This window comes from Eucyclogobius newberryi, unplaced genomic scaffold (genome assembly GCF_026437365.1).
Source record: "Eucyclogobius newberryi isolate DKJ021-1_F unplaced genomic scaffold, fEucNew1.0.hap1 SCAF_21, whole genome shotgun sequence".
NCBI lineage: Eukaryota > Metazoa > Chordata > Actinopteri > Gobiiformes > Gobiidae > Eucyclogobius > Eucyclogobius newberryi.
In genome coordinates, this window is record NW_027315846.1 from 20,716,816 (window position 1) to 20,740,726 (window position 23,911).

At 41.1% G+C, this 23,911-nt stretch overlaps 4 protein-coding genes across 7 annotated transcripts; 3 read left to right on the forward strand and 1 right to left on the reverse strand.

The window, feature by feature from the left end:
* The first annotated feature begins 3,345 nt into the window (after positions 1–3,345).
* Positions 3,346–4,621, forward strand: znf593 (zinc finger protein 593). 2 transcript variants are annotated; one of them, XM_072457519.1, is made up of 4 exons: positions 3,346–3,362; positions 3,832–4,032; positions 4,108–4,170; positions 4,348–4,621. In XM_072457519.1, exons 2-4 carry the CDS (start codon positions 3,833–3,835, stop codon positions 4,472–4,474), a joined length of 390 nt encoding a protein of 129 aa, XP_072313620.1. In that variant the 5' UTR covers positions 3,346–3,362; position 3,832; the 3' UTR covers positions 4,475–4,621. The 2 variants fall into 2 exon arrangements, with proteins under 2 accessions (XP_072313620.1, XP_072313619.1); XM_072457518.1 differs by having other exon boundaries at positions 3,353–3,430.
* Positions 4,622–5,601: 980 nt separating this feature from the next.
* On the forward strand, positions 5,602–8,832 carry selenon (selenoprotein N). The gene is made up of 12 exons (XM_072457845.1): positions 5,602–5,850; positions 6,185–6,302; positions 6,382–6,512; positions 6,606–6,818; positions 6,889–7,013; positions 7,099–7,236; positions 7,319–7,400; positions 7,515–7,703; positions 7,784–7,889; positions 7,976–8,088; positions 8,168–8,269; positions 8,354–8,832. The coding sequence occupies exons 1-12, from the start codon at positions 5,656–5,658 to the stop codon at positions 8,519–8,521; spliced, it is 1,680 nt and encodes a 559-aa protein (XP_072313946.1). The 5' UTR covers positions 5,602–5,655; the 3' UTR covers positions 8,522–8,832.
* An 87-nt stretch (positions 8,833–8,919) lies between these two features.
* LOC140370155 (oxidation resistance protein 1) lies at positions 8,920–18,576 on the reverse strand. Of its 3 annotated transcripts, none has more exons than XM_072457171.1 (16): positions 18,420–18,576; positions 17,701–17,911; positions 17,132–17,328; positions 16,248–16,291; positions 15,785–15,874; positions 14,884–15,039; positions 13,826–13,957; positions 13,568–13,752; positions 12,494–12,804; positions 12,007–12,163; positions 11,427–11,583; positions 11,220–11,336; positions 10,077–10,229; positions 9,903–9,998; positions 9,688–9,761; positions 8,920–9,602 (listed from the first exon to the last, which is right to left on the reverse strand). In XM_072457171.1, exons 2-16 carry the CDS (start codon positions 17,760–17,762, stop codon positions 9,467–9,469), a joined length of 2,067 nt encoding a protein of 688 aa, XP_072313272.1. In that variant the 5' UTR covers positions 17,763–17,911; positions 18,420–18,576; the 3' UTR covers positions 8,920–9,466. The 3 variants fall into 3 exon arrangements, with proteins under 3 accessions (XP_072313272.1, XP_072313271.1, XP_072313270.1); XM_072457170.1 differs by having other exon boundaries at positions 14,884–15,036; positions 17,656–17,911; XM_072457169.1 differs by having other exon boundaries at positions 17,656–17,911.
* Positions 18,577–18,810: 234 nt separating this feature from the next.
* On the forward strand, positions 18,811–22,888 carry mtfr1l (mitochondrial fission regulator 1-like). The gene is made up of 7 exons (XM_072457172.1): positions 18,811–18,947; positions 19,640–19,763; positions 19,851–19,958; positions 20,040–20,149; positions 20,288–20,502; positions 21,271–21,634; positions 21,808–22,888. Exons 2-7 carry the CDS (start codon positions 19,749–19,751, stop codon positions 21,923–21,925), a joined length of 930 nt encoding a protein of 309 aa, XP_072313273.1. The 5' UTR covers positions 18,811–18,947; positions 19,640–19,748; the 3' UTR covers positions 21,926–22,888.
* Positions 22,889–23,911: the final 1,023 nt, after the last annotated feature.

Below are 23,911 nucleotides of genomic sequence, written 5' to 3' on the forward strand. Positions count from 1 at the left end.
AGACTGTGTGTGTGAGAGAGAGAGAGAGAGAGAGAGAGAGAGAGAGGGGGATCTGAGAGAGCGAGCATGAGACTGTGTGTGTAAGAGAGAGAGAGAGAGAGAGAGAGAGAGAGAGAGAGAGAGAGAGAGAGAGAGAGAGAGAGAGAGGGAAGGAGACAGGCGATGCTTTCACGTGGGCTCAGGGCTCAGAACATATAAACACAATGATGTCTGTGCTGACCTGACCCAGCGCTCGCTGAAGACCCAGAGGAAAACTGCTTTGACTAATGCAAATCCACTGGTGCTGGTGTTTGCATAACTCTAGTGTTTCTTAATCAACCTTAGAAAAACTTTGTCAACCAATTAAATCTAAATTCCGGAACGAAGAAGCTACGGCCAAATACCTACAACGAGTGAGGCAACTGAAAGGATCAGGATCATTGCTAAAGCTGCAGGGAGATTCCTTGGAACAAAGGAGCTTGATTGGGCAGATATAGAAAACAGGCTAAAGGCGCTAAATGGGAGTCGGAGTGATGGGGGTCTGCTTTTGGGGAGTCAGAGTGATCAGAGTGACGAGATGGGGGTGGGGGTGGTCTCCTGTCCTCGCCCAGTCTCGTAGACGCATGGCTACCAAGCAGCGACATCAGTGGAAATATTAAAGCCTATAGAATGAAGCCTAAAGAATAAAGCTGTACGGTGGAAGCACCGAACGTCAAAGAAGGAGAGGAAGATGAAGAAGAGTCTCCCTGGAATAAAGCCGGTTGGTCTCTGAAACAACAACAACTATTCTAGTCACAAAGACATATCATGACCTCATGGGCTTTGTAACACCAAAGCAATGGAAGGAGTACTTTTTACGGACTACGACAGTCTGAGGAATAAAGTCTGGCGGTAATGCAACAATTGGATGCCAACCGCCATAAAACAACAACAACAACAACAACAACAACAAGTCCTCAGAATATATTGAGCAGCACAGATGTTAAGACATGAAAGCCCCTGACCATGGAGGGTCCATCCCAAAGCACCCTGAGACTGTACACTAGCACCCTGAGACTGTACACTAGCACCCTGAGACTGTACACTAGCACCCTGAGAATGCACACTAGCACCCTGAGACTGTACACTAGCACCCTGAGACTGTACACTAGCACCCTGAGACTGTACACTAGCACCCTGAGACTCAACACTAGCACCCTGAGAATGCACACTAGCACCCTGAGAATGCACACTAGCACCCTGAGACTGTACACTAGCCCCCTGAGACTGTACACTAGCACCCTGAGGCTGTACACTAGCACCCTGAGACTGTACACTGGCACCCTGAGACTGTACACTAGCACCCTGAGACTGTACACTAGCACCCTGAGGCTGTACACTAGCACCCTGAGACTGCACACTAGCACCCTGAGACTGTACACTAGCACCCTGAGAATGCACACTAGCACCCTGAGACTGTACACTAGCACCCTGAGGCTGTACACTAGCACTCTGAGACTGTACACTAGCACCCTGAGAATGCACACTAGCACCCTGAGGCTGTACACTAGCACCCTGAGACTGTACACTAGCACCCTGAGAATGCACACTAGCACCCTGAGACTGTACACTAGCACCCTGAGACTGTACACTAGCACCCTGAGACTGTACACTAGCACCCTGAGGCTGTACACTAGCACCCTGAGACTGTACACTAGCACCCTGAGGCTGTACACTAGCACCCTGAGACTGTACACTAGCACCCTGAGAATGCACACTAGCACCCTGAGACTGTACACTAGCACCCTGAGACTGTACACTAGCACCCTGAGACTGTACACTAGCACCCTGAGGCTGTACACTAGCACCCTGAGACTGTACACTAGCACCCTGAGACTGTACACTAGCACCCTGAGAATGCACACTAGCACCCTGAGAATGCACACTAGCACCCTGAGGCTGTACACTAGCACCCTGAGACTGTACACTAGCACCCTGAGAATGTCCACTAGCACCCTGAGACTGTACACTAGCACCCTGAGACCGTACACTAGCACCCTGAGACCGTACACTAGCACCCTGAGAATGCACACTAGCACCCTGAGACTGTACACTAGCACCCTGAGACTGTACACTAGCACCCTGAGAATGTACACTAGCACCCCGAGACTGTACACTAGCACCCTGAGAATGTACACTAGCACCCCGAGACTGTACACTAGCACCCTGAGACTGTACACTAGCACCCTGAGACTGAGCACTAGCACTCTGAGACTGTACACTAGCACCCTGAGACTGTACACTAGCACCCTGAGACTGTGCACTAGCACCCTGAGACTGTACACTAGCACCCTGAGACTGTACACTAGCACCCTGAGACTGTACACTAGCACCCTGAGACTGTGCACTAGCACCCTGAGACTGTGCACTAGCACCCTGAGACTGTACACTAGCACCCTGAGACTGTGCACTAGCACCCTGAGACTGTACACTAGCCCTAATCCAGGACGAAACGTCCAAGATCCATAAGTACATCAAGGGCAAGGCTCCTACAGATGACACTGGGGAACAGAGGATGATGAGGTGCTGGAGGGACCATCATGGGAGGACACGCCCCTACATGGGAGGACACGCCCTTACATGGGAGGACACGCCCTTACATGGGATGTACCACCGGAACATGACTGAAGGGGCTGATGTCGCGAAATCCTACCAATGGTTAGAAAGAGCTGGTCTGATCATGGCAGCACAGGAGCAGGAGCCCTGAACACCAGATCAATAGAGGCCCAGATCTACTACACCAGACAAGACCCAAGGTGTAGGGCCAACACCTTGTAGGCAGTGCAAAGAGGGCCCTGAGACAATCCCGCACATAACTGCAGGGTGCAAGATGCTGGCAGAGACAGCATAGATGGAGCGCCATAACCAGGTGGCTGGCATAGTGTATGTATGCTATATATATATATATATATATATATATATATATATATATATATATATATATATATATATATATATATATATATATATATATATATATATATATATATGATATGTATCTACCTCTGTATCTACCTGCGTTGCACCAATGAAATTTCCCCATGTGGGACAATAAAGGAATATCTTATCTTATCTTATCTTATCTTATCTTATATATATATATATATATATATATATATATATATATATATATATATATATATATATATATATATATATATATATATATATATATATATATATATATATATATATATATATATATATATATATATATATATATATATATATATATACAAATAGGATATGGGATCAATGCTTGTATTTGGCGCCCCCTTTCGATAACAGCGCGTAATAGCGCGAGACTCGACCCGGAAACACTATTGCTGGAGCCACGTGTGGAGGTAAGCGAGTCCGTAAACAACGCAGCTACATTTGGCTACAAAATCTATTTTACACGATCTGCGACCATGTATGTTCTTACAACTATCTTCCAAGTTTGTCATTAAATTATTTTAATCCGAATTTAATCTAATCCGAATACGGAATACTATGGTTTTAAACTGTTTTTAAAATATTGTTTGGCTTCTTAAACGGACAATAATGTCCAGGCCAAAATGAGTCGTAGAAGAAACTTTGGCCATCACTATTGTCAGAACTCCGCACCACTAAAATAACGTGCAAATGTTGCTACAGCTTTATTATGTTCCCAATTTTGTGTGAACATATTGAGCCCACATTTCTACTCTACACACAATCTAGTATGCAAAAAATGTTTTAGGGTAAAATAAATGAAATAAAAACGGCAAAATGTAATAAATAAATGTATTTCAGTTACTGTAATAACCAACTGTATTGTAAATAATGTTGTAGAATGGTTAAGTCCAAGCAAATCGGAAACCACAAGAGTGACAAAAAGAAGCACATCGCAAAGACATGGAAGACCAAGAGACGGACGAAGGACCTGGATCAGATCCACAGTGACCTGAAGCCGGAGGAAGCAGCCAAACTGCTCAACCAAGACCCGGACTACGATGTCACAGGAAATGCCCAACACTACTGCCTGCACTGCGCGTAAGTACACTCCAACTACACAGCCACAGTACTGTACAGTTTATTCCTAAACCATTGTCTCTTTTATTTTTGCAGAAGGTATTTTATTGACTTGAGATCCATGAAAGAGCACTTCAAAACTAAAATCCACAAAAGAAGGTTTGTAGTTCACAATATGTATGGAATGAATCCCAATATTGCACTTAATCATAAAGTTAAAGTTGTTAAGTTAAGTTAAATAGTATGAGTCAGATTCGATGTTATATACTCAATGTTCTAATTGCAGATGTTGTTCAAACGTCAACACACTCACCTTGTCTTGGCCTTTTTGTCCAGATTGAAACAGCTGAGCGAAGAGCCCTACACCCAGGCAGAAGCAGAAAGAGCAGCCGGAATGGGGTCCTACATTCCTCACAAAAAAATTGAAATGAAGACACAACCTGTTGAAGAAAACATGGACTGATTTGTAAAGCATGGACAAAAATCCTCAAATGAGTAGAAGAAGAAAGCTTGTAATATATTGAAGAGCACTCATGATGTTAGCGTGCTCCTCTCAGTGGGTCATTGCTGTCTATTGACATTAAACTTTACATTCGAACAGTGGGGAAAAGAGTATTAGAAATTTGTACTCCAGTAAAAGTCGAGTGACATGGTTAAAATGTTCTTTATTACAAGTACAAGTGGAATAAACGCATGGAAAATACAACCGGAAGTCACTATTTCTATTTTGGCTTTTAGATCTGTCTTTTATTCTAAACCTGTTAAGAGCTGAATTTAATACCCATAAGGTACAATCTCTAGCAGGAGATGCAGTGCTGTGATGTGAGTGTTGGTTTAGAAAGGAGCTCATACAACAGTGAGTGAATAGATGTTTATTGAAGATATAAAATGTTGACCCTTATTCATGTTTCCTTGAATAATGGCAGTTTTGTGCAACTTGCTGTATGCAACTGGACTGGATATAAAATAGATCGTTTTGTGGAAATGTAATGCGCTCTTTTCTTCCATGTTCAGTATTTAATAGTATTAAAGTTGTCTTATGCAGTGTGCTGTAGCCAAACTAATGATGCAAATTATTATGTAGTAATTAATTGAAAATGCATGTACAAATATACTATATTACTCAATCATGCAAAAGTAGTACCCACATCTTCTCTCTTTGTCTACTGCATGTTTCAAGAACAGCCCCTGGATTGTTTGCTAAAGAGAAGGGAATTTGCAGATGTTTTTGGCAGGAAACCCTGTAATTGAGGATGCTTTTCTGCAAATTACCTTGTTCATCCACTCATCTATTGACCAGCCTGTTAAACATCCGGGTTTCCCTTCAAATTAAAATATATTCAATGCAACTTGCGTCATGGTGGAAAAACGACTCGAGCCTTTATTTTGCAACAATTTCCGGTATAGTGCGGTTGTCTGTTTTTCAGCTTTACATCGATGTGTGAAATAAACCCTGTGTGGAAGCTAGCCCCCCAGAACACGTCCCAGCTGTTGCCTTCGACTATGAGACCGTGGCAGCCGGTTTCAGACCATCTAATCCGCTCATATCTGTTACAAAATATACAAATGTCAGACTAAACTCAAGACTAATATGTTGACCGCACGCCTCTTGATAATTAGCCGCAGTCAGTGAAGGAGGAGGGAATGGACGCGGACGTGGATCGAGCCCGGGATGAGGATGGGAGAAGAAATCCCGTGCAGAATGGAAGACTTAACCCGGGGACAAGTCCTGCTCGGTGGGTCTGGAGAGGAGTGTGGATCCTGGTCCTTGTGGGTGCCGTGCCTCTCCTCTCTTATGGGATCAAGTACTACCAGGATGCCCAGCTTTTGAAACGTCACGTAAGCCTCTGTGAAACTTTTACCAGTGTAAATCTTTGGAACGCTATTATTTATGTCTTTGTGTGTGTTTAAATTCCCTACCTTTTAAAACAGTCTGGACACAAAGTTTGGGTGTACTAGCTTCACTTCATTCCCTCCATTAGCACGGATCTGTCTGCTGTCTGCATCACTGGCCCCTGGGCTCCTGAGATTTTCTACTCTCAGTTTTTTGCGTTTGATGTTCTTCTCACACTGATTCTTGCCCCAGTTTTGATTCTATCACATACCATTGTAACCCCTGAAGCGTGCCCCATGACAATAGGGTCAGTGTAACGTGCTTGATGTGTGTCTGCAGGAGGACAGTGTGCACATTCTGGGAGCAGAGGGACTTTTCCTCTTCTCCTCGTTAGACACTGACCATGACTTCTATCTCAGTCCAGAGGAGTTTAAGCCCATTGTGGAGAAACTCACTGGTAACACATGCGACTACTGCACCCACATTGTATCTTGCTGTGGTCATGTCAGTCCTCCTAATCCTGCACCTTTCTGTAGGAATTACACCCCCCATGGAAGTGGATGAAGAGATCATTCACGACCCCAATGGAGAGACTTTGACTTTGGTGGCAAAAATGCAGCCTCTTCAGCTCGACTCCATGACAAAGAGCAAGGATGGTTTTCTTGGGGTATGTTTTATTCTACAGTGCTTCAGAATGTAAATCTTTACATTAAACCCTCATTCACTTGCACTTTCAAGATCCATTGTTTTGTTTGTGCAGGTTTCTCACAGCTCTCTGAGTGGTCTTCGCTCTTGGACAGCCCCAGCAGTGCCCTCTTCCACGCTTTCTGCCAGTCAGTTCAAAGTCTTCTTGCCTCCAAAGAACAAAGTGGATGTGGGTGCCACTTGGTGGGTGATTGCAAGTGAACTCAACATCTTCACTGGTTTCCTGCCCAACAACCGCTATCACCCTCCCACTCCAAAGGGCAAAGAGGTTTGCTAATCGCTAAAAAAGTTATTTTGTGCCAAGTGTCAGTTCGTGACTAAATAAATGTCTGTTTCAGGTTCTGGTTCACTCCCTTCTGAGTATGTTCCACCCTCGGCCCTTTATCAAATCCCGGTTTGCTCCTCAAGGCGCTGTGGCTTGTATTCGTGCAAGCAATGAGTTCTATTTTGATATTTACTTCAGGTAATCACAATTATAACAATATAATAACTGCAGTTGACTACAAAGACCTCAAAACTGTACATTATTGCTTGATTCGTGTGTCTAGGATTCATGCAGAGTTCCAGCTGAATGAAGTACCAAACTTTCCCTTCTGGTTCACGCCAGGACAGTTCACTGGGAACATTGTGCTCTCCAAAGATGGCTCTCATGTCCGCCACTTCCACCTCTATGTCCCTAATAACAGGTAGATCAGGCTAAGTCAAGCTGCACTTCCACTACATTGTGGTTTTGTATCGTTTGTTGTACTTTCAACATGTTTTTTCCAGGTCTCTAAATGTGGACATGGAGTGGTTGTATGGCGCCAGTGAAAGTAGCAACATGGAAGTGGATATAGGATTCCTCCCACAGGTTATAAGATATTATTATATAAGATATTATTATATAAGATATCTGCTTTTGAACACATTTCCTTATTCTCAATTGTTGCTCTGATGGTGCATTTTAAATTGTCCATGTGTGCAGATGGAGCTCATGTCCACTGGGCCGTCCACTCCCTCTGTTATTTTTGATGAGGAAGGTAATGTTATTGACAGTAAAGAGAGCAGCCAGGACCCAATCCAGTTTGTCTTTGAGGACATCATCTGGACCTCAGAGATCACCCATCAAGAAGCTCTTCATCTCATGGAGGTCACTTATTATCCATTCAAGAAGGTTTGCATCTCTAAACAGACACCAGCTGTAAGCTTGACCTGAATCACAGTGTGAACCTGCCCTCTCTTGTTCTATTGCAGTTAGATTATTTGCCTTTCTCAGAAGCCTTTAAAAAGGCAGAAGCAGAGGACAAACTTGTGCATTCTATTTTACTGTGGGGAGCACTAGATGACCAGTCATGCTGAGGTGAGTCACTGTGCTTAATCCTTTTAACTACTCTACAATTGGTTGAAGAAATGCATCTTGTCACGAGTGCATTGTTCTTTGTGTAGGTTCGGGGCGAACTCTCCGGGAAACGGTCCTGGAAAGTTCGCCCATTCTGGCCCTTCTCAACCAGAGCTTTATCAGCACCTGGTCACTAGTCAAAGAATTAGAGGACATGCAGGTTTGTGTCAGTCCTGTCAAACACAAGATGCTTTAAATGTATGTCTATTTGAATCTAAAGTCCTGACTGACTTTAATAGGCTGATAAAAAGAACCCTGTGTTGAGTGAAAAGGCTCGTTTACACTTGGAGAGCTACAACTTTCCTGTGGAGATGATGGTGGCACTGCCTAATGGGACCATTGTAAATACTGTTTTTATTACAAACTATAGCTTATACTTCATTTTGATATAAATATACTGATACTAATAGTATTTGTATTGTTAGGTTCACCATATTAATGCCAACTACTTCCTGGATCAAACTGCCATGAAACCAGAAGAGGAAGGGGCCACTTTCAGCTTCTCAGGGAGCTTTGAGGACCCCTCAACGTCCACTTATCTTGGCTTTCTGAAGGAGAGCTTAGAGAAGGCCAACCCATACCTGACAGAATAATTTATTAGAGACTCGACTGTTGGACTTCCCAGATCACCTCTCTGCATTGTACACACAAGCACAGGTTGTCTTGTAGGCTCTTCAGTGCTTAAGCTCCCACAGAGACGAGGTTAGTTGTCTGTTGTTCAGTATTTGTGAAGGTCTTGCCTCAAAGCTCCCTCCAGGCTGGGCAAGGCCTGATGTTATTACTGATGCAGCTTTAGGCAACACCCATCTTTGTCTCAAGGGATATAAACATCATACAGACTACAGCCTTGCAGATAAAATCACACTTTTGTACTTTGTATGCAAAACAAGTAAATTATAATAACTATGTAAACATAAAACATATTTTAAAACATAAAGGTCTTGTGCATTTTTCCTTAATACTGTTTTAAAACGAGGAAAAAGGAAAGTGGTACATGACAATGATTTTAATTACTCTTCAGTTCTACAATATTTAACAAAGTATACACATCCAAATATCTACTGATTCAAGTCTACATTTAGCAGAAATGTGGTGCCTCATACTGAAAGTGTCTCAAGAGCCAGATGTGAGATGCTGATTACAAGGAGCAGACTGTGAGAGACAAGGCCCTGGATGGTTGGGGAGAAAGTAATCTCAGTATGTTCAGTAGCTGTTTGAACAAGTCATTATATTAGCTTTAGTCTTCAGTTATGACGTTATGAGTTATATACACATTTTATGATGTTCAGTAAGTACTCATACAGTAAACCTTAAAATGAAAGATTCACAGCGTCTGAGGAGTGCGTTGAGACCAGTGGTGCCTCCAGAAAGCTCCAGTCACCACAGCGTCCATGCCAAACCCACAGGAATGAGTCTTCTCTTGTGGAGCAGCATGCTCAGGAGCAGTCTGTACTGCTGAGACCATGATAAAGAGATGGACTGTACACTGACATAAATGAGCACTTTAACTTGATGGTGAATGTTTATTGAAGCAGGTCTTATCCAAAAGTCCACACTTCAAGCTCCATGATTCGAAAGTCATCCGTTTCAGCGAGGCAACAGTTATTGAAGGTGTAGCAGGGTCTGCTGCGGCCCAAGTAGAGATTCTCATCCACCCACAGCCCAAAGTGACCACTGGGAAAGCGTGCACACAAAAAGAACAGTTACACAGGAAATATATTGTATATTCAAAGAAAGAATAATTTTAATTTCATATTACCTTCCTCCTCCTACAGCAAAGGAGTCCAAGTCACCTTTGATGAAAAAGGAGTTTTCCCCAGTCCATCTGAAACACTGCAGACAACATTTTAGAAATGGATCGATATGTATTTTTTAAGTACTTTTGAATGGTTTAACTTTGATAAGGGGTTTGTTTTTGAAATGATACTGTATAGTAATGTGCACATATTCCATGAGCCTTCGAGATTCTTTCACCTTAAAGCGTGGATGCAACATGAAGAGGAATGTTTCTCCTGTGCCATAGAAGGCTTCACTGGGTCTCAGAGGATGGGAGAGAAAGGCACCAAAGACCTACAAGTTATTCAAAATATATGATCAAAAAGCTGCTGTTTAAACCTGGTCGTGGACTCACAGCAGAATTACTTTTACCTCATCAAGTGCATCTTTTATAACTATGAGAGCCGGAGAATCTGAAGCGCTGACTTTTCTGTACAGAGACTTGAGGCTGGATCCGTGGCGTGAAGTGCTGAATGTTAGTTTCCAGGTATGGCCCACAGTCCTGGGAGGCAGCTCCTTACAAAGCTTAGAGATCAAAGGAGAGAAAAGCAATAAAAGTCCAAATGGAAGGAGGTGGTCCAGCAGCAGATGGAGCCAATTGTTAAACTTGTGAAAAAGTGATTGAACTTTATCAAAGGATTAAAAGTCCAACACAATGGATATAAATAGGACAAATATCATAACATACAAAACATGAATACAAACAGCTTTATGATAACAGTATTTTTCTCTTTGGATATGGTTATCGTATATTTACATGCAGACCAGAAATATGACCTGATGTGAGTAATCCGATTTCTTTCTGATTGTTTAATCCTGTGTAGGTGTTGACAACAAAAAATATGCAAACAATGGCTAAGACACAAAGGAATGAGAAAATATGAACGATTGAAAGAGTTATTTAAAAATGTATCTTCTGAATACAACCGTCAATATCACCTGTCAAGTGTTTTTATTCCTTTATTGCATGTAAACACACACCAGCTTTCAGATCGAATTATTGGGTTATCTATTTTTTCTTTATTATGTTAATTATGTTATTTCCGTCTTATCTAGTTATTATTTTCTGTAAATAAACCTAATGATGTGATCAATTATTCTTTTATGGGGCAAAAACACTGCATTATTGCCTTTTCTTCAGCGTCAGAAATATGTTATTGATAACATTTTCCAATGAAGTTAAATTTATACTAAGATAATTCAACAAATGTATAATTAGAGCGTAGGAGCCAAATCTGTTTCAGATTAAGACCATTTGCCATTTTATGTTTGCTTTAAATGCCGTCCAGTCTTTGTGGTGCATTTTTACATTTCTTCTTATACATTATCTAATGTAGTAACTTTCACCAACCACATCGACCTCTACAGCAACCTAGAGGCTTGTGGCTCTGGACCAAGTGGCTCCACATAAATTAGATGAGTAATGTCATTACTAAAAATAATTATGTATTCAATAGTAGATGTTACTCACAAACTGCCAAAGGTTCAATTTATATTTCAAAATATGTCACTCACCTCTTTAACATGTGAAGCCTCTAATATATGGCTGCGTTCCACAATACTCTGAAGTCCTTCTGGTTCTTTGTCAAGCTCTAGGATGGACCTTTCCCTTTGCTCATCCATTACTACCATCTAGAAGCACACAGAAGTGCAACCATTTAAAAATGCTCCTTTTGATTCAAAAGCTTCAGAAGATGGTTCCAGTTTGTGATCTCCTCTGACCTCCCAGTCTTCTCTCTGGAAGTGTTCCCCTTCCTCCTCACTCTCTTGCTCTTTGTCCTCAATTAGAACAAATTCATCTTCATCGTCCTCCTGCGCTCCTTCTAGTAAACACAGGTCCGGGCGACTCTGTGTAAGGTAGGCGTACAACTCATCTGAGCTGTAGGGATAAGAGCCGTGGTCATTTGGTTAGGAAATCAGTTTGCAAAACAACTTCTTTAAAGTAAATTCTGTTTGGCTCAAAAGGGCATTTGATCAATGAGTCACTTTCAGGATTTGCCATTGAAATGTCAGTTGCAGTTACCTTTGTACTTCAGTGGTACATAGAGTGGTGGAAGTGTTTGGATAAGGGTCACTGTGTAAGCATTACATCTGTGAGTGTTTCAATGAGCCCAAAGTCACTAAGAAAAAATGATTCAACTCAAAAATGTAGGTAAAATATAAACTTCCACACTTCCACATTTTGATAACTCTAGATTTTGTTTCTCTATGTTTACCCCCAGTTTGTAAAGCACATTTGGATATCTTGAAAAGTGTTATGTAATGCTATTATAATTATTAGGCACTATAAAGAGTCACGTACCTCTCCTGTGACAGGGCGAGCCAAGTGTCTCTTCTTGATGGTGTTTTTGCCGACCCGAGCTGAAGTCCAATAGCCCTCCTCCTTCCTGCAGGCAGCTGAGCCCGCAGCCGCACAAACATGAGACCCTCAGAGCTGCTCCGTGATGGTCTTCCACATACTGAGATTAAATAGTATGTTATCAAGTCTCTGGTATAGAAGCAAAGCTTTTATACTTGTATACAGAAGCATCAGTCTCTATAGATATGCAATGCATCTATTTACAAGAAGCATTTCCAGCCTGCATTAAAAAAAAGTCAAAGTTTTAACCCCATATGGTATTTTACACTAGATGTTTTCCTAATTCAACAATTTAGTTTTAAGAAAACAAACAATCTCATTGTTAACACAGTTAACAATGCAGTTTCTAAATGCATCAGGCTAAATGCCATTTAAATCATGTGTTATTGTACAGAACTGCATCTAAAAGTGCAGACTGACTGTGATATACCTGTTCTCGGCTCTTTCACAGCGGATGTCTCTTCTTCCATCTTCAGTCCACTTGTGGCCTCTTGTGCACCACAACAGAAAGTAGCAGCACTGCTGCAGACCGCTGCTGCAGCCGGGTCATACAGGTCACTAAGTAGACCACTGTCCAGCTCCCTCTCTATCTCCACCATGTCCTTGCTGTGGCCCTCCTCCTCACACACATCGCCATCGCTCACAACAGAGTTCACAGATGCAGCAGAGTCCGTGTGGCCTGGATGGTTTGTTTGGCTTTTAAGTGGTTTTAATTTTTGGAAAAGGGTCCTTCCTTTTCTCCTAAAAAGACAATCAATCAAATTATTGTTTTTTATTTTAGCAAAGTTATACTAAGCACAAATTCAATCAGGAGAATAAAAGTTCATTATCACCTGTCTTAGACTGTCACAGCTGCTTTCCCTCTCAGCCAATCACCAAGCTACGTATGCAATGCACTTTCTCTTCCATACAACTTACTTACTTTTAAAGCTACAGGGACGAAACCCTCATTAACCTTGTGTCCACCGAAGCACCACCAGCCTCTGCAGCCACTCCAGATTATGTCTAACTGAGTTCATTTGTCAGAGTTGAGTGTGTGTGTGTGTGTGTACGCGTGTGTGTGTGCATGTGTGCGCGCGCGTGTGTGTGTGTGTGTGTGTGTGCGTGTGTGTGTGTACGCGTGTGTGTGTGCATGTGTGCGCGCGCGTGTGTGTGTGTGTGCGTGTGTGCGTGTGTGTGCGTGTGTGTGCGCGCGTGCGTGTGTGTGTGCGTGTGCATGCGTGTGTGCATGTGTGTGTGTGTGCGTGTGTGGGTGCGTGTGTGTGTGCATGTGTGTGCGTGTGTGCATGTGTGTGTGCGCGTGTGCATGCGTCTGTGTGTGTGCGTGTGTGTGTGTGCGTGTGTGTGTGTGTGTGTGTGTGCGTGCGTGTGCATGCGTGTGCGCGTGTGCATGCGTGTGCGCGCGTGTGTGTGTGCGTGCGTGCGTGCGTGCGTGTGTGTGTGCATGCGTGTGTGTGCGTGTGCGTGTGCGTGTGTGGGCTTGGTTGTGTATATCACAACTCACCTCTGCTGCGAAGAGTTGAAATGAATATGTGTGATGTCAGAACAGAAGGAGACAGAGGCCAGACTGTCCACTGAGCAGGACAGAACATACTCTTCACAGCCATTCTCCTTCACCAGGGGATGGGTCTTACACGGATCAAAGAAGAGCTTATTGGAAGTCACCAGAAGAATCCCGGACACCACCCCCTGGAAGAGATAGAGCGAGTGAAACCCCAAGAAGTTCCCCTTCTAGACGCTTTTGCTGTTTTGAGACTCCCACCTTGCAGTCAGTGATATAGCGGCAGAATAGTTTGAGATATGGAGTGGCGTCCGCTCCCTCGCCCTCACAGCACTCGGGCGGGAGAGCCAGTAAGCAGAGCTGTCCGTCAGGCATTGGCACCGTCTCCACATCCTGTCGGGGAAGTAACGTGTACGTCAAATCATTTGCACACAGACGCTTCCAGAGTCTAAGTAAAGAATAAAATTATGATTGATTTTGAAGTACTTGATGAAAGGCGTGACATAACTATACATACTACAATTGCTGGTAGTGAACATATATTAAAATACACACGCTTTGCTGTAACGTAAAAGGTAATAAACATGTATGGGGTGGATGTTATTGACAAAAACAAATGTCTCGATGTTTCTTTGCATTATCTTGATAACAATACTCTGATAATAATGTGCTAAAATTAACCACAAAAGAGCAGAAAATCCCTCACACAATATCATAGTGCAATATTATCCATTTTCCGTTATATTTCCCACCTCTACAGACACAAACTCACAACAGCAGAGACGGTGCTGCTGAGATCTAGTGTGAAAGTTACTATCACATGAAAAAATGTGAAACAAGAGATATTCAACAAAGCTAACAGCTAAAAGTTTCAATTCCACTTACAGTAGTTCTGTGATCAGGAAATGACCTTTAGTGTAAGTTGGACCTGCAAACCTGGACTACAGGGCACAACTAGGGATGGGACAATAACTGGTCCTAGAGTTCACAAATCATTTCACAGGTATAACATGCCACAACCAAAGTAAATAACCAAACAGGAGTAGTTTTAAGTCGTTCAATGTGTATATCCATCTTATTATATAGACTTATTCACTGAGGCTTCTTGTTTGCCTTGAATTCCTCTGTGTTTCCGCCAAATCTCTCCCTTGTTTTTGAAATAAAATATAAAATCATACAGTGGTATTTTTGGCCACGGTCTCATACCGTGGAAATGTCCTACCGTCAAATCCCTATGCACAACAAACCTGGCTATAAATAAACAATCAGCAAAAACATTGCATGCGAGGATATAAAAGGGTAATGACATTTGTGCTTACCAGTAGTTTGTCGTATTCTGCTTCTGGTGATGGGGAATGAGCAGTCCAAATGTCTCCTTGTTCTGACTTGTGTTTAGAATCCAGGCTGAACTTTGTCGGCGCTTGTTGCTCTTGAGTTGCAGTTAAGGCCTTTTCCTTCGGGACGACCAGCAGCTGCTTGAGAAAAGACGCCATGATAAGCACAAGCTGTGACAGTGAGTATGACAAGTTACAGGAGGAACACTTCCCCTTTCTCACTGCCCACATCTCCTGCATGTGTCTGTTTGGACTCACATCTTCAGTGCATGAGGTGTGCATGACGTGGGTCTGGCCACAGGGCCCTTATTTATGGCAAACAACATGGCACTATGTGAACATTTAGTGAGGCAGCAAAACAAAAGATAGAGACCTTTTGTGTCAAGTTTGATGATGTAATGATCACCCGATTGTCCAAATCCAAATCATGACAAACACACTTCCTGCCTCTAGCAAAATGCAAGCAGTAAAATTAGATTTTAGTAAACTACTAAAAAAGCTGTTTATTTTATTTTATTCATAATAATATGTTAACATGAAAGGATAAAGAAAACAAACGTGATCTTTTTAGCTTGGTTACTCATGATTGTTCATGGTACTTATTGTTAGTAGTAGTTAGTGTTTTGTAACTTATGTCCATTGCTTGTTTGTGTGGTTGTTTTTGATGTTTTGTTGTGCGAGTGAATGAAAAAAATGAAACCTAGACTCATGTGAAGCTTACAGAAAAAGAAACTAAACATTTGAACAACATTGAATACACTAGTAAATGCAGTATATTCAAATCACTGGTTTATGTTCAACAGTATTTACATGTGCATTTGGAGGGGAGCATCCATGAAAACACTTTACTTTATAGTGGAGTAGATCTTACTGGAGAAAATCTTACCTCTCGAGAGATGAGCGTTTCTGATGAACACGTCTGAGCTGAGTTGTGAAACTGTGATGAAACACTAAAAACCATGTCCCCGGAGTGACCCTGTGTAGCAAAATACAGAAGGGCAAATGAATGTGGCCTGCTAGTCTGGTTTTACATTTTATAGCAAAAATAAGAGGATTTAATCATAAAGTCACAAACCTTAGAGAAAAGTTCAGACATATGTTTTTTATTGTTTTTTTGGAAAAAGCTGTGAAAAAGACTCTGCTTCCCCATAGTGCCACCATTTGATGGACAACTCACAAGAAATCCTCTGAACATTGACCTTTTTATGAGCATAGTCATAGATTACAAATGCCCAGGCACATATTTATGCAGCTGTTATGTTGGTCTGTTGCTGCCCCCTGCTGTTTCTTGAGGTCACTGAGCTGCCACACACTAGACACACTGGATAATAAATAAAAATAATTCTAACCTTGTAATTTGTCACATCTGTACAGTTTACTTCCCATGGAGTTCCTAAAAAAAAAAATATGTATAATTAATCCACTATATTCAGAGGTAATGTTGAATAAATACATAATTACATCGGTTCATACAATGATCTTGACTTTAGTTTTGCTCTGAGGCCAATAGGCTTTAGCAAGGCTTCTCAAACTGCGGTACATACGTGAGGTCCTCTACAATTCTAATACTTTCTTAAATTAGGTTTAAGATTTTTTTTGTCTTGGCAACCAAGAGTTAGTAAGTTTAATATCTATATCTACATCTCATTAATATAAATCCAAAACATAAATTAGGATATCAACATATCATTATTTCACTTGACTTTTACTACACAATCATCGATGATATAATGCCTATGTAGCTGATTAATTTCCATTATGGCCAATGTTCTGTGGCATAAATGAATCATAGTGCAATTCAAGGGTTGCAGCTTCCTGGTATAGGTGACATTTAGAAGACTTTTCAGTCTTTCAGAGTTAAAAAAAAAAAACATTGTAAAATGAAATTAATTGCTATGGCAAAAGTCCTGATTCTTCATCATTCTGAAACCCATATATTGTAGTTGATGGTAGCACAGGTTTAGTTCAATGATTTGGATTACCTGTTGATCTGGCTTTGTTTTTCATTATTTATTTACTTATACATTAAATCTTTGACCTTGTTAAACTTCCTCAATAGAAATATTACCATTTTTAACAGTGGTTCTTTTATTCAACTTTTGTTTAACCACAGTTCAAGATGCAGATTTGAAATCTGACAAAAGACTCTTGAGATTATATAAATGTATAGAGTGAATGCTTAAAACCTTTATTGATTCACATGGGAAATGACTTGGTTGCATGCTTAGGTTACCTTGCAAGTAGTACTGGCGCAGTTTAGGATTTCTGATGTGGGGGGTGTGGTTCAGTGGTCTGGCTGGCATGGGCTTCTGCCTCCTCTCGCCGCTCACTGTGGACTGCTGCAGAGCAGGGGCCAGGGGTTGGACTTCCCATGTGCTCGTAGTGAACTGTGGAGGCTGAGAGACACCTGTGGGCAGCTTAGGTCCCAACCTGAAAATAAACAAATGCACACGCTAACACATCATGTAAGTAGTTTGTGTCAACCAGATAATATCACCCACAAAAAGCTCAGGTTAAATTTATGCTGCCTCCAAACAATACTTCCCATCCCGGACAAAACCAATCAATGAATAAGTGTTTTTTTGTGTGCTGATTGAGAATGACTTGTTTTTGAAAAAAACACTTTCCACAATATCTGTTGTATGTGCACACCCAATCAAAAGCAAAGAGTTATAAAGAAATTATGAGGCGACTGGTCTTGAAGCAAATGGGAAACATTCACTCACCATATCTGACTTTATAAGACTAAAATCTGACCTGATCATGCTGCTTTTTGTTCTTATCTGTGAAGAAATGTGTGACCTGTTCTTGACGTTGCCAAAGTAACTCGTCCTGCTCTTGTTCTTTGGAGGCTTGTGATCCATGGCTCTAAAGTGTGGGTCTCATCTCAGATGGAGGCATTTTCTGATTCTCCTCTTGATGCTGCATAGCAGTGGAGAAGATCTGGGGACCAACAGGTATCCTTCTTCTTCCTTTTATTTCCCATGTCTGTGGTTTGTCCCAGTTACAGCACCTACACAAACACAAGCAAAGACTCTGATCTGATTTGAGTAGTAGGTTAAACAGCTACAGCCACATGACCACTCAAGGAAGAGAGCAGTACTTACAAGCTCTTGTAGTGAAAAGAATCAGATTTCCAATGGTCGGTCAATAGTAGGCCTATTAGGCCCACTACTGAGCCATCATCTTTGCAGTATAGTAGCTGAGTTTTACACAACACAGACTAAATTCTTTTGGGTATTGGGCCTAGATTGTAGGTCAAATGCACACAGTGACATACACTCAGCATCCTTGTAGTCAAGCCTTATAGGCCTAGTTACAAATTACCATAACCATTAAGGCGTGCATATTTTCACCAATGCAAAACTGTATTCTGTCGTTTAATGAATGAATCAACAAGCCAAACCTGCCTTAGCAGAGGAGCTGGGCTAAACATCCTAACAGAATAACATGAGACAGAAGGCATAAACAAGGCCAACAATAGCAGAGGATTGCAAGTAGAATATGCGGTTTGTACAAACCTGTGTAGATTAAATCTTCTGCCTACATCCCTGGGGCAGCAGTAACTATGCAGTGTTTTGGTTGCTCTGCAGATGGATAGGTACCACGATCACACAGCGCAAGTTCATGTCAGACCCCGCCCAGGCACAGCAATCAAAGAGTGTTTAGGTCAAGAAAGTTCTAGCCCAAGTAGTCAGGAGGCTATAGCGGAAGTGTATTGAATTGAGTCCTCTGGTTTTATCATGGGTTTTATGGATTTAAAAACTGCAAAAATTACAAATAAAATACAGCGATACCTTAAAAACAAATAGTTGTTGGCTTCTTGGGATAGCTACCCCTAACCCTTTTTTATTTTGTTATTATGTTGCGTTTATAACTTTAGCCGGCTAATGGAGGATGTTCATGCCCTCAACCAATCAAATCATAGGAGCAGCACACAGGCTTCCGGCCTAGAGAACGACAACACAACTCTGAAAGACGAAGAGGAGAATCTTTTACAAACATACTTTTCTGATGTTTTATTTCGTGTGGATTGTGGCAACATTGAGGTGCGTACCTAGATTGTTTTGGTGCCGATACTGTTTCACAAAAATAAATATTGATCACGTTTGCGGGTTGTAGCTGAGGTCACGAAGAGCCGTGATGCTAACGCTAACACAAGATAGCTTCTTGCACAGTGGTTGATATTCAATTTCACCAGGTTTATATGATATAATATATAGATACAGAGGGTTTTTGATATTTTATACTCCTACAATATGATTTTGTAATATTGATATTTGAACCTCTTGGAACAGTTCCCAACAACTGAACCTGAGATGCACACCACACAGCAATGCCAGATTATATTTATTTTGTATGTATTATTATTTTTATATTATAGATGCAGATCTGTAGTGACTGGAAGTTTAGAGTAAGAGCTTTTGTTGAGACTCAGTTGAAGTTTGAAGTAGGAAAGTTTTCAGATGTAATTAGAAAAAGATTACCTGTTTGGTGCAAAGGAATGGATTCTGAGGGCAAGGTTTAATAACATGTAGTTAGGCTGATCGTTTGCTGTGGGACACTTGGCATAACTACATATTTGTAGAATTGTATTGAATTGTATTGGTGAGGTGCATTGTCTATCTATTTAACAATAATTTTTCATTTTCAGTCTTTTTGAAGCATGTTCACTTAGTGAATAACCTTTATGCACGTGAATGGCAGCTGTAGTTAATGAATGAGTACATTTCATCCTAAGACTTGGCAATCAACCAAAGATGACATCTGTTTACTGAAGTGCTGAGCCTTCAGATACAATTAGCCTACACCGAGCTTTGGGCTACACTGTCCCAGGAGTAATAACCAACATGGAAACGGACTCGGTAAGTCTGGCTGCTTGTCAATAATATGAGTGATTTAGTTATTACATACCTAGATCAGATTGTATTTATTTTGAATTGACTTTGCAGGATGTAATTCCCATCTGGCAAAATAAGCCCCATGGATCTACACGTAGTGTTGTGAGAAGGATAGGCTCTACTCTTCCACTCAAACCTCCTCAGAGGGCATGTTTTCAGGTATTGTGATTTCTTATCTTAGGTTAAAAGATCATTTCTAGACCGTTCTAGATTAATTATTGATTAAATATTGTCCAACAGGAACTACCAGGCCTTCCCCCTCTTCGTCCTTTTGATGGACCCATGGTTCCTACTTTAGCAGATATAGCTTGGATTGTTGCTGATGAGGAGGAAACATATGCAAGAGTCAGGTGATTGTACACAAAAGTATATGATATCTGTGTGTCTCCTGTGTAAGTTAACATTCCAAAAAAGAAAGTGAGGAGCTTCATTTGCATCATAGATGCCGTTTCTATAGTAAAAATGATCACTTTTTCTTTTTTTCCCAGGAGCGACACCCGTCCACTGAAACACGAATGGCGACCAACTCCTCTTCTAGTTCTTCACAGAAACTCCTCTGTGCCCAACTTCAGACGTGAAGGCTTGAAAAGGATGGAAGGTCTTAAAAAGCCTGGCGTTACAGCTCTGAACCGGACCACAGCTCTGCAGGATGAGCTCAGCAAACTGCGGGCACAGATTGCCAAGATTGTGGCAAGTGATTCAGGTAAAACACAATAAACTATGAATGAATGAATGAATGAATGTATGTATGAATGAATGTGTCGACTTAATAGAGTGGCATTGTCAGATCTCAAAGTGGTGCTCTCAGGCACTGGTGATTATAGGTACATCTCTGGTGATAGACACTTTGTTGATTCTACTGTTCTGGCTTTACCCCAAAGGGCTACAGTTAAGACTGTTAATCTTTCCATGTCCTGGATTCACTGAAGCGATTTCACATCTAGTTTCTTACACAGTCAACTTAAAAGTGCATTATGTAACCTTTCTGGGGGGGTCTGCCACCTTGTCTTCATGGAGATGATATTACTTTGAACAGTAGGGCATTACACATTAGAATGATTCAATTACATATAGTCTTATTGCAAAACCATATATACCTGAGAAAAACACAGATTGGGCTTGCCTCTACCTGTTACTTGACCCCGGTGGTGTTGCCTGCTTGTTTCCGTGGAGATGCCATACTGTATATATTGTATCTCCTTGGAGCTGACCTCAGATAAATTGCATAGTGCACCTTTTTGAAAAACACTTTTGTTTTAGATTTAATACAGATTATATTTTAATGTGGAAGGATTTGGCCTTATTACGTTATTTATATCAAAAAATGCTGTTTCTTGCATTAATTACTCTGGAAATAAGTTGAAGTACTACTGTAATTGTTTGCCAGTTCCCCACAGACTTGTTTAGATGGTCGGAAGCATAGAAACAAAACAAAATGTATTATATCAATATCTTCTTTGTTGCATTTCAGATTCGAATACGCCTGACTTGCTGTCTCCTGATGACACAAGTATGAGTTTCTCCTTGGCTCCGTTTGAGACCACGTCCTACCAGCCTGCCGCCACAGCTGCTGCCTCCTTTGTCATCAGTGATGTTACAGAAGAGGAGGAAGAGGAGGAAGATGAGAAGGATGTGGTCTCCATCGTGTCGGAGCTCGTGCCTGATCCTCTGCTGAATGTTTCCATGACGGCGTCTGCCACTTTTGACCTGGACAGACCCAGCATGGACTTTAGGGAGGCAGAGGAGGACACTGTGTCTCTGTCCAAGTCCACCAGCTTTGCAGATGTTATGGACATCTTAAAGGATATGAACCGCATGAAGATGAGCAAAGACAGGTAAAACAATCACTGTCAGTCAACGCTATATGTAGAGCATCAGAAGGCCCAGCTTTTCGTTTCCCAAATGCTGCTAAATGCATAAGATACGACGACCTTGTGATTGTACCTTTGCACACTATACATGTTGAAAAATGTCAGAACTGTGTTGATTTGTCTCACATTTTTTGTAGATACAACAGGGGATGTACGTCACTGAGGGAAGAAGATTCAGCCACCCTCATTTCAGAAGCTCTTAAAAGAAAGTTTGTTTTGAAAGAGGAAGATACTGCTGGTGGAAAACTGAAATAGCCTGATCTCAGATGCTGTCGCCATGATTAATCTGCTCCATGTGAGTCCTTGCATACAACTTTCTGTGTATGTGATGTCAAAATGGCATTTTCTCTATCTTTAGATCTCTGCTTATGAATTACATGGAGTCAACATAAGCAAGTCAAGAAAACTAACTGGTAGAAAAAGACCCTGTAAAGTCCCAGTTGCTCAAAACAATAACGAAGCCCATAGTTGTATGAGAGGAAGTCGTCCTCTTCACATCTGCTGTTGGACAGAAGGACAAAGATTAACTGGACATACATCTCTGCTGTGTCTGGATGGAACAGATATTTTTCTTCAATTACACTTGAAGATTTGTAATGTGTGGATCGTGTATTCAAGTTTAGAAAAGAGTGAAAACGTATAATGTGTGTTTTCTGCTTGTTCTTCGGCACTTGGTATGCCCGTTCTTACTGTATCATTTTTAACTCTGTACTCGACAGAATGCATTGAAATATGCTTTTTAGAGCCACTTCCTTTATACAATATACTATACTGCATTATGTCCAAGTGCCATTGGTTTGTTTTGATCCCCAACCTTTGTACTTTAGTTTTTTTTCCCTTTGCTAAATCCTTCACAGTGTGTGCCTATCTCAGTGTGATCTCCTCCCAAACTTGTATTTGACTTATGACTAGTTGTTTAGTGTGAAAAATTAACTGAAGAATCCACCCATTATTTACAATTCGCTGTCAGCTGATATATGTCTTTGGCTTTTATGGAATATTTTATTATGGAGTATTTCATTGAGTCAATGGATCCACAGGTAAACGGCAGTGATAAAGTATTTTTTGTTCATCTGTTTCATTCGTATGTTTTTGATTTAAGCAGCATCTCCATTTTGGGAGGTTATATTCATTTTGGTTGTACTCTTCTCTAAGTCTGAGCTCACCATCATTGCTTGTTCTAGTAATTTGTAAATAAAGATGGGTCGAAGTTTCAAATGTTTTCTTAAATGAACTCTCCTCATGGGGGCGCTGTAAGGCAACAGACAGAGTACATCTTTTGTTGCACAAAGCTTAGCTTTATGTAACATGTCTCTGGATAGCAGCTACTTTAATGTTTGTGGGTAGAAAAGTTCCTGTTAATCTTACAAAAAAAAAGCCTCACCTCTGGTGGGTGTCACCTGCTGCATTTGGTCTTAGCATTTGAGATTTACTTTGGCTACATACGGATTAATTAGAAATAAATGAAGTTTTTTTTAATCAATGGAAAATAAACCCCCGAAATGAGATAAGAAAAATTATATGTTTTTTTTTATTTTATCTCTGGGCACTAAATGGATATGTTTGATTCATGTCAGATAGAATTAAATGATGATTTTCAACAAATAACGACTCAATTATACATACTTAAAAATGACCATATACAATTGTAGCAAGGACTGGGTTTGTATAAATCACTTGTTCACTAATAATGACCAAAAATGAATTAATAATCTTCCTTGAGAACGTTTTTTTTCTGTTGTGGTCCTGAGTTACACTGCAGATGTGATGGTGTAATGGGAAAGTAAGGGCCCCCAAGCTGAAGATGTGACAAACTTGAATACCAAGTTTGAAAATTCAACTGTTTTTGATAATGACTCACAGCAAGAAGGTCATGGGTCGATTCTCAGGCTGCCAAGGCCTTTGTGTTCTGGAGTTTGCATGTTTCTGGGTGGCTTTCCTCCTCCATGCACAGTAAGAGGAGATCCTGACAGTTGGCCCCAGCTGCACTGAAGGATGGGTCTAATGCAGAGGACACATTTCCCTATAGGATAATAATGCATAATTTAACCTAAGATAATGTTTCCTCCAAAACACAAATGACCTGTTTTTTATATCATTGACTGTTAAAATGTGATATGAGGGGCCCCATGTTGCTCTGTACAGTACAGGGTTACCTTTGGAGCCAATAGCCTTTCCTACAGTGTGTGGAGTATTAGTTATTTCCAAGAAGACAGTTAACCCACATTTCGTCTCCCTGTT